The sequence below is a fragment of the Equus quagga genome, chromosome 12, assembly GCF_021613505.1.
Source record: "Equus quagga isolate Etosha38 chromosome 12, UCLA_HA_Equagga_1.0, whole genome shotgun sequence".
NCBI lineage: Eukaryota > Metazoa > Chordata > Mammalia > Perissodactyla > Equidae > Equus > Equus quagga.
The window spans coordinates 87,513,837-87,530,313 of NC_060278.1; the positions used below are offsets into that span (position 1 = coordinate 87,513,837).

Consider the following 16,477-nt stretch of genomic DNA (forward strand, 5'->3'; position numbering starts at 1 on the left):
CATCCATACAACAGAATAGTATGTAACCATTTAAAATGACAGACTAGGGGCCGGCCTGGTGGCGTAGTGGTTGAGTTCACATGTTCCACTTCAGCGGCCTAGGGTTCACAGGTTCGGATCCCAGGCATGGACCCAGCAACGCTCATCAAGCAACACTGTGGCAGCATCCCACGTAACACAGAGGAAGATTGGTATAGATGTTAGCTCAGCAACAATCTTCCTCAAGCAAAAAGAGGAAGATAGGCAACAGATGTTAGCCCAGGGCCAATCTTCCTCACAAAAAAAATAAAAAATAAAATAAAATGACAAACTAGATGTTTACTGATATATGTGGTAGACTGTATTATTGGCCCCAATTCTCCACCCCTTCCTATGTCTACACCCTTTGCCATGTAACTTCGCAGTACCCTCCCATTGTGGACAGGATGGAAGTCTCCACCCCTGGCCTCAGCCATGTGTTATGTTTTGATCAATGGGATTCTAGGACATGTGATGCAACCAGAAACTTCAAAAGCGCATGCCTGATTGGGCTTACTCAGAGTTGTACCTCTGCCATCGCTATGAGAAGAACATGGCTAAATTCGTCTCCTGGTCCAGGAGGATGACAGACTTGTGGAAAGGAGCCCACCCTAGATTAGCCAACTCCTGCCAGCCACTGTTGCATGAATGAGCCCCAATAAAACCAACAAGCTGCCTAGCCACCTAGATCAGCTGACTTACATAAGCCAAGTAAATGTTTATTGTTCTTTTAAGCCTCTAAGTTTTGGAGCGGTTTGTTAAATAACATTTTTGTGGCAATAGTTATTGACACAATATTTAAAAGTCTGAAAGAAAAATGGGGGGGGGCAATCTGGAAATACATACCCCAAATGCTAATAAACTTCCAGTTAAAAATGGTAGATTAATCACATGTGTATCATCTCTTCCTCCAAAACCTCACTAAAATGACAATAAAGGAATAAAACTGGTCTTAAACCACAAAGAACAGGACAGGAGATTATAGCAAAATAAATTTTAACACAATAGTAGAAACACAAAGCAGATGGAAGAGGGGTAAACGACTTAGCAATATGGAAGAAATTACAGCTCAATGGCCTACAGAAAGGGGTACCCATAAAAATCAGGCCAACTCACCACAAAGAACTTCTGAGAAATTTAGCACCTTGAAGGCATCAGGTACCGTGGAAGGTGGGGGTAAGGTACAGAGATGAAAAGCAAGCTGCAAGTCTGTATTCAGGCCAGTCAGAACCTCAGGTCTCATCTCAACTATGTGCAGCCAGGTGACTACCCCTGGATACCCCATCCTTACAACTTTCTACTCCATCCCCAGAGATTACAGTTTTGAAGAAAATTAAAGAGGCACAGGTCTAGGGGATACTAAGCCCAGTAATGGGCTGAAGAAAAGTGTGAGCTGAAAAGTAATGAGATTAAATAAATGTTAGTGCCTCACTCTTAAATAACAGACAGCCAAGGATCAGCACAAATAAGAGAAAAATCTTCCCATATAAAAGATAGAGCCCAAAACAAACAGGAAAAAAAAAGCGGGGGGGAACCAGGAAGATAAAGAGACTATGCTTAGAACAGATGGAAACTGAAAAAAAATACTCAGAGTAATAAGAAAGGACATTGTGGTAATAAAATAATAATAGGATGTATCAAAGAAACAACTGGAGACCCAGAAAGAACTTAAAAATATAATATAAAAATAAAAAATTCAGGGGCCAGCCCAGTGGCACAGCAGTTAAGTGCACACGTTCCGCTGTGGCAGCCTGGGGTTCACTGGTTCAGATCCCGGGTGCGGACATGGCACCACTTGGCAAGCCATGCTGTGGTATGCATCCCACATAAAAGGTGGAGGAAGATGGGCATGGATGTTAGCTCAGGACCAGGCTTCCTCGGCAGAAGGAGGAGGATTGGCAGCAGATGTTAGCTCAGGGCTAATCTTCCCCAAAAAAATAAAAATAAAGAAAACGAAAATAAAAAATTCAATGAAAGGGTTGGAAGATAAAAACAATGAAATATTCCAGAAAAAGTAAGTAAAAAAGATGGAAAAATAAATAGAAAATAAAATATGCAAATTAGATCAATCAAGAAAGTCCAATATCTAATGTATGTCCCAAACAAGAAGACAGAGAAAAGAGAATTTGAAAAATAGTACAGAAACACTTTCCAGAACTAAAGGACTCTAGTCTCTCTATTAAAAGCGCCTACCGGGGATGGCCCCGTGGCCGAGTGGTTAAGTTCGCGCGCTCCGCTGCAGGCGGCCCAGTGTTTCGTTGGTTCGAATCCTGGGCGTGGACATGGCACTGCTCATCAAACCACGCTGAGGCAGCGTCCCACATGCCACAACTAGAAGGACCCACAACGAAGAATATACAACTATGTACCGGGGGCCTTTGGGAAGAAAAAGGGAAAAAATAAAATCTTCAAAAAAAAAAAAAAAAGCGCCTACCAAGTGTCCAGCATAATGAATGAAAAAAAGACTCAGGTCAAGACACAGCATGACAAAATTTCAAAACACTGAGGATAAAAAAATCCTAAATCTTTCAGAAAGAAAAATTAGGTTACACATAATGGCATCAAACTGCTCAATAGCAACCAGGATGCTAGCAGACAGTGAAGCACTGCCTTCAAAATTCTGAAGAAAAAGTTTTTCCAGTCTAGAATTATATACCTTGCCCCAACTATTAATTTGGTGCTAAACGGGAACAAAGACTGTTTTCAGACCTGGAATGACTCATAATACATATCTCATACACTCTTTCTTAGAAAACTACTAAAGTAACTACTTTAGCAAAACAGAGGAAAGAAATGAATAAAGGAGAGAAGGAACCCTTTCAACACAGGAGAATTATAAACGGAAGTCCCAGCATGACAGCTTTGCACCAGGCCCAGACAACAACCAGCACAGACTGGGGCAGGAAGGAGGATGCGTGAGGGAGGTCTCCAGAAAAATAATGGAACTGATAGACTATTTGATGAATTTAAGCATTTGTTAAAAACTATTGTTAGGCAACTGACAGATCTACAGCAGAGCAACTGGGGGAAAATACTGGTTGGTACAAAGCCTAAGAAAAAAACCAAACAAGCAAAATAAAAAAGACAATTATTAACCCTGGGAGAAATAAAAGGTTGTAGAAGAAAGAAAAAGTAATCATAGTTGCTACTTTGCCCAGTAGTGAATAATACATATATAGTGTCATAAAATATAGGTACTGACCACTGATTTAATCAAAACCGTGACTTGACTTCTCTAGGAAACTTGGGTAAAGGGAAGTGAAGATATGGGTACAAAAGAGCTAAATCTTTATCTCCCGTAATGGAAATGCAATAGATAATGTCTAAAATGTATAATTCATGAAATAGCAATATCAAGTCTTATTTAGAAATATGTAAATAAATACTAGCAAAAGCCAGAAAGTAGTTCTTTTGGAGAAGTTGAACGAGGGCTGGGAAGACAGAGGCAGAAGGCTGCCATTCTCACTATAAGCCTTTGTTTGTTTGTTTGTTTGTTTGTTTGTTTGAACTATATTAATAGTGACTCTCTGAGTGGTAGAATTTCAGGATGTTTTAATTAGTTTTTTTCTCTTGTCTTAGCTAAATTTCCTATAATAAACATATTACTACTGTAATTTTAAAAAATGTTTTTAAGTGTTACATTGGTTTTTTAAAAAATCTACAGCATAAAGTTTTACAAAACCCTACACAAATCAGGGACTGCGCGTTTTGTACCTTCCTTTGGGGCCTTACCTTTTATCGTAGTCAAAATGAAGAAAGCAATGAGGGTGTTGTTGATGGCACAGGTAGACTTGGCAACACAAGACAAGACCGTGTAGGGATTTAAGAGATAGCTGGGGAAAAACACACATATTTGTTATTAGTAATCCTGGTCAAAGGACCAGGGAGTCCAGGCCACCACAGTCAGGAAGTTCAAGAGATTTACTAGAAGCATACTCAAGGGAAGCCAACTTCTTAGAAATGAGTTCTCCTAAATAAAAGAGAATGGAGTTGGGTTGAGGCCAATGAGTAAAAGACACTGAACATTCACTGCCTACTCTGTGCTATGCGTTTCATGAAAAACTGTCGTATTTAATCATCACAGAGATCCTGTAAACTAGCAATAACATGATTCCCGTTCTGCAGATGAGGAAACTGCGACTCACTGGTTAAGGAACTTGCCAAGGTTTCACAAGTTAATAAATACATCCCAAATCAGGCTTTTCTGGCTTTAAAACCAATGTTCTTTCTACTACTAGAGACTTCAAAAATGATGAAAATTCTACCAATTCCCACAGAGTCATATATTTTAAGAATGGCTACAGTTGGCTCTGAAAACCAGGAAAGTGCTTTTTTCTCAATCAGGTTTCTAAACTCTGACAGAGGCTACTCCCATTCGAGAGGTCAGAGTAGCTTAGGTTTAGCCCTTTTGGTAGTCAAGCTGCATCTACCATGCCAGACCCCAAGGACAGAATAAGTACCTGCTGAATTCAACAAGTTAGCTGCCATAGAACTTCACAGGACATCTTGAACTTCCACTGGGAATGAATGAAGCTGAAACACCTAGTCTTTTCCTCAAGTAGGAAGGAATTGACTGAGAAAATGAATTTGAAATGCTAAGGAGGAAAATCTTATATAGTCATAATGGATTATTATTTGTATTTATTTCTATCCTGCTTCCACAAAAGATGTGAGGCAGCTCAAATGAGAACAGATGAAAAATAACAGCAGAACAAAAAGAGAAATAAAGAATCTAGACCAGGGAAAACATAAATAAAAGGAAAAACTAAAGGCCACAGAAAGAAGACCAAATGGATCTTCCACAGCATTGTTATAATCAGCTTCAAATCTGGCTCTGAGTTTCCTGGCAGTCAAAGTGAAAAGGGAAACCAGTTACATAATTCTGATTATCAGATAGGAAGAAATATACCAGTGTCTCAGGGAGAGATTATAATTATTATTCACAAAGAAAGACCTTAAATTCAATACCTCCCAGGGCTGTAAGATTAGCAGTTCTAAAGCCAAAGGCCCAGAAATTGTCGGTGTTTTCTTTTCAGCAATTACAGAAAGGCTTGTTACACAACCCTTTAAAGAAATGGCTGCTGCTATTACAAAACTACCCCCAAGAGACATATGAGTCCATAAGGGATTCATAATGTTGCTAACCCTCTGGTTCTATTATTTCCACCAATATTTCTGAAATACATAGATAGGAACTGATACCTCAAAATTGTTTGGTGAGGGGGGAAAATGCCATTTGTAAATAGCAGGTGTTATTCAAGAAGCAGCTGCATAGCCACCTATCTGGAATACTGAATGGGAGATTCACACACAAGGCAGAGGGTTGAATAAACTGTCCTCATAAGCCTCCTTCTAATTCTGAAGTTCTAAAGTCATGTTTTTCCACAAGGAAACTTGTCTGTCCTGTTTACTGCGTATCCCTAGAAATTAGTATATTATTAATATTTAATGACTATTAGTTGACCAAATAATTATTTACATTTACCTATCTGAGGAATACAAACAGGAATAACCTGAAAGAATTAAACTTACTGGCAGCACTGAGTATTCATAGGGAATTTTTTCATAGAGCCTCAACAAGTTTCAATCTCCCATACTGGTCACCTAGCTAGGATGGGTCTGTTTGGCACTTTAGTTTCTGAACCACAAAGGGGGGACTAAATCATACATAAAACATAGGAGCTGCTTGAAAGAACAGCCACATAAAGATCAGAATTTTATTCAATCCATATATCACAACTGAAGAACTTCTTTTTAGAAACGCTGGTTACAAGTAGGCTGGAGCCCAGATCAGCATCGAGGGAAAAAGCCTTTGTGAAGGGCTGATTGTGCATGTCCCTGTGTGGGGCTTTGTCCCAACAGAAACAGAATGGCTCTGTCTCTTTTGCTGGGCAGAACCCCAGTTGTGCAACAGAACTACAGCAAATACTTGATGACTAAGACTGCAAATCTCCAAAAATACAACAAACAACATGAGAAAGTCTCATCAGATTTTCCTCGCATTCGCTGGCACTGAGCCCTGTTTTGTCAGAGAATACTTACAACAGGGCCACTTTCAGAGGGATGTAACGCATTTCCATAGGGGTTCGGATGAGTTCGGCCACATCTGGGGCATACTGGTCTAGTTCTAGGAGGAGTTTCTGCTTTTTAAACTGGAAAAAAATGACAAAACACATGAAACAAATTACTTCCCATTGCTTTTAGAATGAAGACAAAAGTCCTGCCAAGGCCCACGTGGCCCGACCTGGCCTGGCCCCACCTTTCCCAGCTCATCTCACACCCACTCTCCTCACTTCTCACTTTCTGGGTTCGAGCGCTACAAACATGCCACGTCCCTCCTGCTCCCAGGACTTTGCGTCTAACCTGAAACAACCTCTTCTCTTTCCCTTGTTAACTCCCATATAGTCTTTAGATCTCAGTTACATTATCACTTCCCAGGAAGGCACACTCAGCCCCCACCCCTCCCCTGGGTAAAGTCTCCCCATAATATACATTCTTTCACAGCACTGTCCACAATTACAACTTTTTAACTTATTTATGTGACTAATACTTGTCTTCCTCACTAGACTATGACTTCCATGAGGGCAGGGACCATGTTATTTGCTGATACCTGGCACAGTGAGCAAACAATAAATATTTGCTGGATAAGTGGCAAAGTTCTTAGTCATTTTGAAGAGTTATCATCAGGGGCCTAAGGACTCCAAAGTTCAATCAGCAAAGTGAAATATTTTCATGCAAAGTAGAATGATCCCCTGAATGTCATAGTACCCTGGGTTCTCTTCTGAGCTCTCTTGTTTCAAGCTTTTGACTTCCACAGAGGAAGTGGGCAATGGGCATGATAAGAAGGAAGGGGAGGGCTGGGTATGGCTGGACAGCTGGACAGTTAAGAGGGAGTGAGATGGGGTGGAAAGCTCTTGCCTTCCCCTGATTTGTCCTAACAAGTTCATGGGTGCGTTCCAGAATGAAAAAACGTTAGGCAATCCTGTAAGCAAACATGGGTCAGAATATAGATGGGAAAAGCTTCTGAACCCAAAATGGGTAGCCCTGCTTATTTAATGATCAGAGAATCTTATTTAGACAGTATAAAATCAACACTGTGCCCTATTATAAAACAGAGTAATTCGGGGAAACCAAAGTAGCAAGTGCTTAACTATTTGTGTGTGATTAAAGATTTAATGATGAAAAAAGCAGATGACAACAGAACATATAGTGCATTGCACTATTTACATAAAGTTAAAAGCAAGCAAAATAATATTATATGTAATTTAGGGATATTTACAAATGTAGTAAAAGTTAAGGTCATGTGTGGGAATGATAAGCTGGTGAGAGGGGGAACAAGGAGATGAAACTGTCAGAGAGGCAACTATATGTGGAATGTTTTATTTTTTAAGCTGAAATAGGTCCACAGTATGTATTATTCTTTATATATTTTTGCATGTCTTAGGTATTGCAGAATTTTAAAAAAATTTTAATTAAAAAAAAATTTTTAAAGAACCATCTTTCAGTTTCAAAGAAAATCAAGGAGTCATCACCAGAATACAGGTAACCCCAGATTTCTTGTATAGGTTTAGGTAGAGGCTTAATCAGAAAAGCTGAACAAACTTCAAAAACCTCCCTTTGAGCATCTCTGAGAGTCCAAGTGGTGGGAATTATCATCAGTGAGATTTATGCTGCCATTCACAGCTGGGATTGTTTAATTAAAAGGACAAAGTATAAACTAAGGTGCTTTTATCAGAGAGAAGGGGGCTAGCTCAGCAAACAAAGCACTTAGTGAGGACAGCTGCAGCAGCGGTAGAAGCATGGAGGCCCCACTAGCTAAGGGGTCTGGAGGGTGAGATCCACAAAGAAGGCTGCTAAAAGGAAACAGGGAGTTCATCCCCGAGCAGCCAGAGAGACAGGTGGGAATGCAGACTCAATCCCCAGGCTGGCAGCCAGCCAGCCGGACTACAGTAAGAGACGGAGGCAGCTAAAGAGGGATGTGTAGACCCTGGGTAAAGGTGACACTGTGCCAGCAGTGAAAGAAAAGTACTTCCTCATAACCTCAATCTTCCAAAATACTTTAAATCAGAAAGATTTTATGAAAGGAGTGTCTCCAGGAGAGAAGGACAGTCAGGGCAACAATCTTGATTCTCTGCTACCTCTCTTTTTGTCTCCCCTAATCTCACCAGCACAGCTGCCATAATGCCCGGCCTCACCACTGACTCAGCTCCCCTAAGCATAGGCAAAATCCCTTTAAAAATTCCCACTGCATCCAGTTAGAGACAGGAAAGTGGCTAAAAATCTGAGGAAAATTAAACACACGCAGGCACACATCAAGAAAATATTAGAAGTATAAAAATAAATGAGGTTAAGGAGTACAACTTAAAATCCAAAGATAAGTATTTCTAGATATATTCAGCAGCCTTGACAATGATGAGATTTAAAGCCATCACAGGAGAGCTTAAAAGTGACTTAAAGGGTAATTACTTGGATGTTACCTTTGTGATCGTTAATCAGCTTGTACACAGATGCTTATATGCTTTTCCATGTGTGCTATATTTCAGTAGAAATTTTTGAATTAAAAAAAGTCTCTGGAGTGGAGTTTTCCCTTCCTTTTATCCACCCCCCGCCCCCCATGCAGCCCTTTCCTTATCCCTTGCAAGATTTGGTTTTTCAAGGACATAATTCTCCTACTTCAAATAAAGAGCTTTTTCTAATCACTGAAATTGTGTCTACACCCATTTGCATCCTCAAAACCTATGGTGCCAGGGTGAGGGTGGAGGGGGTGAACACTCCCCCACCTCCGCATCTCCAACTGTTAGCCTCAGCACTTGCCAAATTCAGGAGCCTATCCTCCAAATTCATAAACCTCTAATCACATTAAGGGGATACAGGTTTTTATCACTCCCAGTCAAACTACCTGCAGCTTTACAAGACGAATTCTGAATCCAAATAGGAAGCACAATCTCAGATAAGGACAGACTAGACTTGGTTGCTTTTGTCAAGTGAGGTACAGGTAAAATGTCCTGAGAATCAACAGGTCAAAATCAATCAGCATTCATATTCCACAGGCTAAGACCTGGAGAGGAGGTGGGGATGCAGTCTCCTCTCTCTGCACCATAGTTTTCCAGGATGTATTTGCGTGTAGACACACTTTCACTACCAGGGATGAAAAATCTCAAATGCCAGCAAGACTGACATGCTTCCAGACTATATGATATGGGCCCATTCTGACAAAGTGGGAAAGATTCTGAGGAAGATCTGCTGATATTCTATTTAAATCAATAGTGGTATATTAGCATCATCAAAATTTGCCATTTAGAAAGAGTTAGTTTCTGACACAGTGTAAATAAAACTCTTATTCTGACCAAGAAACCTTAGGTTCCAATAGGCTGAATTCTGAGGATGGGAAAACAAAACTATGCCAAATTTTAATTCAGTCTTAACAGAATTCAGTGATAACAGAATATTTTGGTATGCTAAAAAACAGAGTATTGACAACAGCTCATTTGGTTTTCTCTCGCTCTTTGTCACACAAAGAATAAAACAAAAATCTCTATGTTTCCATATAAACTCAGAAATAACTAAGAAATGAATTAAAATGATTGGTGCTGTAAATTAAAGGTATCTCTCCTATTGACACTGAAGCCTCACTTTGTTAGGAAACTAACTGAAACCTAGCTGCATTACGCCCTCATGAGCTTCCCCCACCATTAACAGTTGTTTTAACTGGAGTATATTTGTGATGTTTTTATGACAGTTGAACAGAAAAAAAAAATAGAGTACACACGAGGTTAGCATCTTTAATCAACTTTCATTAAAACACATTTCAGTTTTAAATCTTGGTCGAGAAGATCTGGCTGCTTGTGTTCTTAACGAAAGCTACCAATCCCCCCTTAGATATTCACATATGCCATGTATATATACACCCACATATATGTACACCCCCACACACGCACACACACACATTAGTGGGTATAGACATGGATCTGTTTTTTCCTCCAGTGTTTCATATTGAAAAATTTCAAACTACAGAGAAGTTAAAAGAACAATTCAATAAAACACCTAGATCCATCAAGTGTTAACATTTTGCCACATTTTCTTTATCTCTACACACATACACAAACATGCACACTTTTCATTCTGAGCCATTTAAAAGTAAGCTGCAGATATCATAAAAATCACCCCAAAATATTTTAGCATGCAACTTCAAAGAACAAAGATTGCGGTTTACATATACAATCTATCTTGGAGAAGAAAATAACCAATGCTAATTTATCTCTGAATTCCTTTGTTTATGAATCTCATGCCCAGTTATTTCATCTCTGGCCTTCTAGGGAATCCTGTTAAAGCATTTCACCTCAGCCCCTAAAATTCTCTTTTCTTTTCTCTTTCAGCTTTCTTGAAATATAATTGACATATAACATTGTGTAAGTTGAAAGTGTACAATGTGACGATTTGATATACATATATATTGCAAAATGGTTACCACAATAAGGTTAGTTAATGCATCCATCACCTTACATAATTATCTTTTGTGCGTGTGTATGGTGAGAGCATTTACAATCTACTCTCTCAGCAACTTTCAAAGACACAATACAATATTATTAACTAGAGTCACTATGCTGTATATTAGATCGCCAGAACTTACTCATCTTAATAATTGGAAGTTTGTACCCTTGACCAACATCTCCCCATTTCCCCCACCCCCGGCCCCCGGCAATAATCAATCTACTCTGTGTCTCTATGAATTTGACTTTTTTAGAGTCCACATATAAATTAGATCCTGCAGTATTTGTTTCTCTCTATCTGACTTATTTCACTACGCATAATGCCCTCAAGGTTATCTTGTCACAAATGCTGCATTAGTTTAAGATGTATACTCCCTGGTCTTAGCAATACTAAATCTCTAAAATGTAGTTTTTAATCCTTTAGGGGATGAATCAAGGACTCTTTGAGCACTGATAACAACCATGGACTACTTGGAAAAAATGACATATGCACATACACATACAATTTTCTATACCATTTCAAGTTTTTATAGACCTGTTAAGGCTATAAATGGACCCCAAGCTAGTAACCCTCAGTCTAGATATTTTAAAAATCCTTTGGAGGTCTAAAATTCTAGAATTCACCTTTGTTTGAATTCAGCTTTATTTGTTACTGATGACCAGTGCCACAGAATGGCAGACTGCTATTTCTGGTTCTATTACTTGGTAACAGACGTGAAAATGAACTACAAACAGATAACATGAATAGGATGCAGCCTTCTCTCACCCCAGTCTAAATCCTCTCAGTGGCTCCCAGCCAGTCAAGTAGGACTGCAGCCAATTTTTTAAATAACATGGATAGTACACATGGTTAATCTATTAACTCTCTCAGAACCCAGGAAAATGAGAATGGCCCCACTATACAATTCCCTTTGGCTATTACGTATGGATTAAAACTAAAGTTTACATCAATACTTTCAACAGGCATTTAATACATGCCAAATTTTCCAGAGTGCTCTCTGCAGGGAAACAGAAACTACATTAGGAATCCAATTTTACTTCGGATAGGCATAACACAGTGAGTTAAAAGCTGTATTCTTTTCCCTTTGGAAAGAAAACTAGTGAAAGGAATGGAAGATTTTTAAGGGTGCTCATTAATATAGGTGTAGTTCAACGTCATTTGTTCTAGAAAGCCTGAACTTGCACAGTGAGTGGATATCAAGCTACATAGATTAAGCTGATCTTTTGCGTGTGTGTGTGAGGAAGATTGGCCCTGAGCTAACATCTGTTGCCAATCTTCCTCCTTTGTTTTTATTCCCCAAAGCCACAGTACATTGTTGTCTATCCTAGTTGCAAGTTATTCTGGTTCTTCTATGCGGGATGCTGCCATAGCATGGCCTGACAAATGGTGTGTAGGCCTGGGCCCAGGAACCCTGGGCAGCCAAAGCAGAGCACATGAACTTAACCACTTGGCCATGGGGCCAGCCCCTAAGCTGACCTTTCTGTATCTATTAGTAAAGCTGTCTTGCAGGTTTGGGTTTGGCCATTCCAGGGCTGGCTGAACAAGCCAGAAGTTTCACTCCCACTTCTTAGTATTTTAAAACAGTTGGATACTTAAGTCATGACCTTTGATTCTTTGTAACAACAGAGACCAGCAGGCTACCAAATTCCATCAGTTTTGTCCCACCCACTGGCTACTCACCACAACTTTATTGAAGTCCTGAATTGCAAAATACAGGGCAATGGCAGTGAGTGCATCAGTTATCTGTCAAGAGAAAGAGAAACAACAGGAAATGAAATGAACCCAATTAGTGTAGGAGTAATGGAATGCTGCCAGGGCCTGAAGTTTTTGGATGGTGACAGACTATCCAGTACTAAACTCTTACAGTCAGGCAGAACCTCAACCCTCACTTTGACTACCCAAAGATAAAGCCTTTTCAGGGAGGTCTGACTGGAAAACCCTGAGGATTAGGATTCATCTAGATTTACACCAGTTCGTCGTTCCACATCTGTTCTGTAAATTGCAGGTTACTTAAGTTTTCTGTAAAATGGGAATAATACTCACTGCTTTGGAGGCCTGACATATGTCAAGTGCCTCGCACACAGTAAATCCTCAATAAACAGCAGCCATTATAATTATTAAGGAAGGCCTCAGTGGACCTCCTACTTGACCTAGATTATGAACCCTAGATTATGCAAGTGTTTCAAATTACTACGTCCTCAAAACAGCCCTGTCATCTCAATTTTGAAGGTTCTTGCCCCTGAAAGTCTCATCAGGCCCAAGTCCTCTTCACAGAATCTCTTGGCAGAATGCTTAGAAAATTCAGGATGCCCTCTACACTGGCACCACAATTAAAGTCACTCATAGAATCCTGGAGCTAGAAAATTCAACACTACACAGTCTATACATCAAAACTTAAAAGTATAAGGAACTGGAGCTGCTCAGATGTCAGAGACTACTCCTCACACTTCTATAATGCTATCACAGTTCCATGAATTCAAATTAAACATAAGTTTTTGCTTTTATAGTCTGAGAAACTCCTGAGCGTCTAAAATAGATTTTATTCTTAAAAACAAAAAGATAAAAGACTGTAACATTAAAAATATATACATATTGATTTTATGTGGGAGGTTACTTACCATAAATACCAATTCCGCATAGTCAATCAGGAAATGAAAGAGGTATATTATTAATGGAGTCTGTGGGAAAAAAGGGAAACAAACAAATTAAGTTAAATCTTATCATTACCAGTTCCCAGATGAGGGATGGAGAGGAGGCTAGTCCGTTAGCAAAAGTCTCTTTCTTTCCTAGAATACCATTCTCTGCTAGTTGGACAGGGTATGTAGGAGGGAGAATAATTTAGTATCGCTGGATCACTTTGTTTCACTGCACTATCTGCTGAATTAAGTAAACAGAATAAACAAAATCAGATATGCATTAAATATCTGTTGAAGAACCGTTAACGCACTCAAGGTCTGAGATGAATTTTAGTCCTATGACAGACATAATAGTCAAGGGGAACTCCATAGTGGACCAAGATTGCTGAACTCATAAAATAAACTGGGAAATGTTTCCCCTTCTTCTGTTTTCTGAGACATTTTATACGATGAATGTCATTTCTTCCTCAAAGAGTTGGGAAAATTCATTCACTGTGAAGCCCTCTCAGCCTGGGTTTTCTTTGAGAGAAGATTTTTTATTACAGATTCAATTTCTTTCACTATTCAGATTTGCTATTTTTTCTTTGCCAATTTAGGTAAGTTGTGGTTTTCTAGAAATTTATTCATTTCCTATAAAGTTTCAAATTTTTTAGCACAAATTTGTTTATAATATTTTATTTTTTAGTGTCTGTAGGAACTATAGTGATGTTCCCTTTCATTCCCAATATTGGTAATTTGTACCTTCCCTTTTTTTATCTTGACAAATTTTGCCAGAGATTTCTTAATTTTATTACTCTTTCAAAGAACCAACTTTGAGCTTTGCTGATTATTATACTTTTGTTTTCTTTTTTTTTAAGATTTTACTTTTTTCCCTTTTTCTCCCCAAAGCCCCTCAGTACATAGTTGTATATTCTTTGTTGTGGGTCCTTCTAGTTGTGGCATGTGGGACGCTGCCTCAGCGTGGTTTGATGAGCAGTGCCAAGTCCGCGCCCAGGATTCGAACCAAGGAAACACTGGGCCACCTGCAGCGGAGCGCGCGAACCTAACCACTCGGCCACGGGGCCAGCCCCTATACTTTTGTTTTCTATTTCATTAATTTCTGAACTTTACAATACAATATACAATTCTTCTTTCAACCTTTTCTGGGGATAATTGTTTTTTCTTTTTCTAATCATACCTAAATCAGTGATTTTCAGACTTTCTTCTTTCCAAATATATTCACTTAAGACAATTATTTTTCCTCTGAGTATGGTTTTAGCTGCATCACACAAGTTTTGATATGTTGTTTCTTCAAAATCACTCAGTTCATTTATTTTATTTATTTATTTATTTATTTATTTATTTATTCTTTGAGGAAGATTAGCCCTGAGCTAACTACTGCCAGTCCTCTTCTTTTTGCTGAGGAAGACTGGCCCTGAGCTAACATCTGTGCCCATCTTCCTCTACTTTCTATGTGGGACGCTACCACAGCATGGCGTGCCAAGCGGTGCCATGTCAGCACCCGCGATCCGAACTGGTGAACCCCGGGCTGCTGAGAAGTGGAACGTGTGAACTTAACCACTGCACCACCAGGCCGGACCCCATCAGGATCAAGATATTACATTTCCACTGAGATTTCTTCTTTAATTAAGACTACTTTAAAATGTAGTGTTTAATTTCCAATTATTTGTAAGTTTTCTTTTTATTTTTTCTATTTATTTGTAAATTTTTATTTATTTGTAAGTTTTATTTCTGTAATTTATTTCTAGCTTAACTCTACTGTGGTCATAGAAAATACTTGGTATGATTTCAATCATTTAAAATGTGGGGAGACATGGGGCCGGCCCTATGGCCAAGTGGTTAAGTTCGCACACTCTGCTGTGCCGGCCCAGGGTTTCACTGGTTCGGATCCTGTGTGCAGACATGGCACCACTCATCAGGCCACGCTGAGGCAGCATCCCACATGTCACAACTAGAAGGACCCACAACTAAAAATATACAAAATGTACTGGGGGCCTTTGGGGAGAAAAAGGAAAAATAAAATCTTTAAAAAAATAAAAAACAAAATAAAATGTGTTGAGACTTGCTTTATGGGCCATCATATGGTCAGTTTTGGTAAATGCTCCATGTACACTTAAAAAGAATGTGCATACTACAACAACATGGATGGACCTTGAGGGTATTATGTTGAGTGAAATAAGCCAGACAGAGAAAGACGACCTCTGTATGACTCCACTCATAGGTGGTAGTTAACATATAGACAAAGAGAACTGATCGGTGGTTACCAGGGGAAAGTGGGGGGGTGGGGGGAGGGCACAAAGGGTGAAGTGGTGCACCTACAACATGACTAATAATAAAGTACAACTGTAATTTCACAAGGTTGTTAACTATCATAATCTTAATTAAAAAAAAGAATGTGCATACTAACATTTACGGGTGTAACATTCTATATATGACATTTACATTAAGTATGTTAATGATTTATTCAAATCTATACCCTTATTGATTTTTTGGTCTGTTAGTTGTATCAGTGACTGAAAACAGTTTGTTAAAAACCTCCCTCTATGACTATGGATTTGTCTCTTTTTCCTTTTAGTTATCTCATTTTGGCTTTATATATTTTAAAGCTATGTAGTTAGATGCATTTATATGTAGAATTACTATATCTTCACAGTTAATTGATGTATTATCATCATAAAATAATCTTCTTTACCTCAAGTAAAATTTGTTACCTTAAAGTCTTCTTTACCTATTGTTAGTATAGCTACACCAGCTTCTTTGGATTAATGTTTGCATGATATATCTTTTCCCATATTTTTTCTTTCTACTTTTTTTGTGTTCTTGTATGTAAGATGTGTTTCTTTTTTTTTTTTTTTTTTAAAGATTTTATTTTTTCCTTTCTCCCCTAAGCCCCGGTACATAGTTGTATATTCTTCGTTGTGGGTCCTTTTAGTTGTGGTATGTGGGACGCTGCCTCAGCGTGGTTTGATGAGCAGTGCCATGTCCGCGCCCAGGATTCGAACCAACGAAACACTGGGCCGCCTGCAGCGGAGGGCGGGAACTTAAGCACTCGGCCACAGGGCCAGCCCCCGGTAAGATGTGTTTCTTAAAAGCAACGTATAATTATTTTTCTTTAACCCACTCTGACAATTGCTATCTTTTATTTGGATTTTTAGTCTATTTACAGTTAATATAATTACTGACACATTTGTGTTTAAGTTTATGATCTTACTATTTCACTTTACATTTGTCCATTTTCTCTATACTATATTCTCTCCCTTCTTGCTTGATTCTGCATTATTTTTTATTATTCCATTTTCCCCTCTATTAGCTTGTTGGTTATACATTTAGCT

General features: G+C 38.9%; 1 protein-coding gene across 1 annotated transcript in view; it reads right to left on the minus strand.

Moving 5' to 3' along the window:
• PIGU (phosphatidylinositol glycan anchor biosynthesis class U) overlaps positions 1–16,477 on the minus strand; it is an 89,255-nt gene that overhangs the window by 51,047 nt on the left and 21,731 nt on the right. The window contains exons 3-6 of the mRNA XM_046679681.1: positions 13,128–13,187; positions 12,190–12,252; positions 6,061–6,170; positions 3,751–3,851 (exon numbers count right to left, since the gene is read on the minus strand). Of these exons, the coding sequence (XP_046535637.1) occupies positions 3,751–3,851; positions 6,061–6,170; positions 12,190–12,252; positions 13,128–13,187 (334 nt within the window). The remainder of the gene's footprint in view (positions 1–3,750; positions 3,852–6,060; positions 6,171–12,189; positions 12,253–13,127; positions 13,188–16,477) is intronic.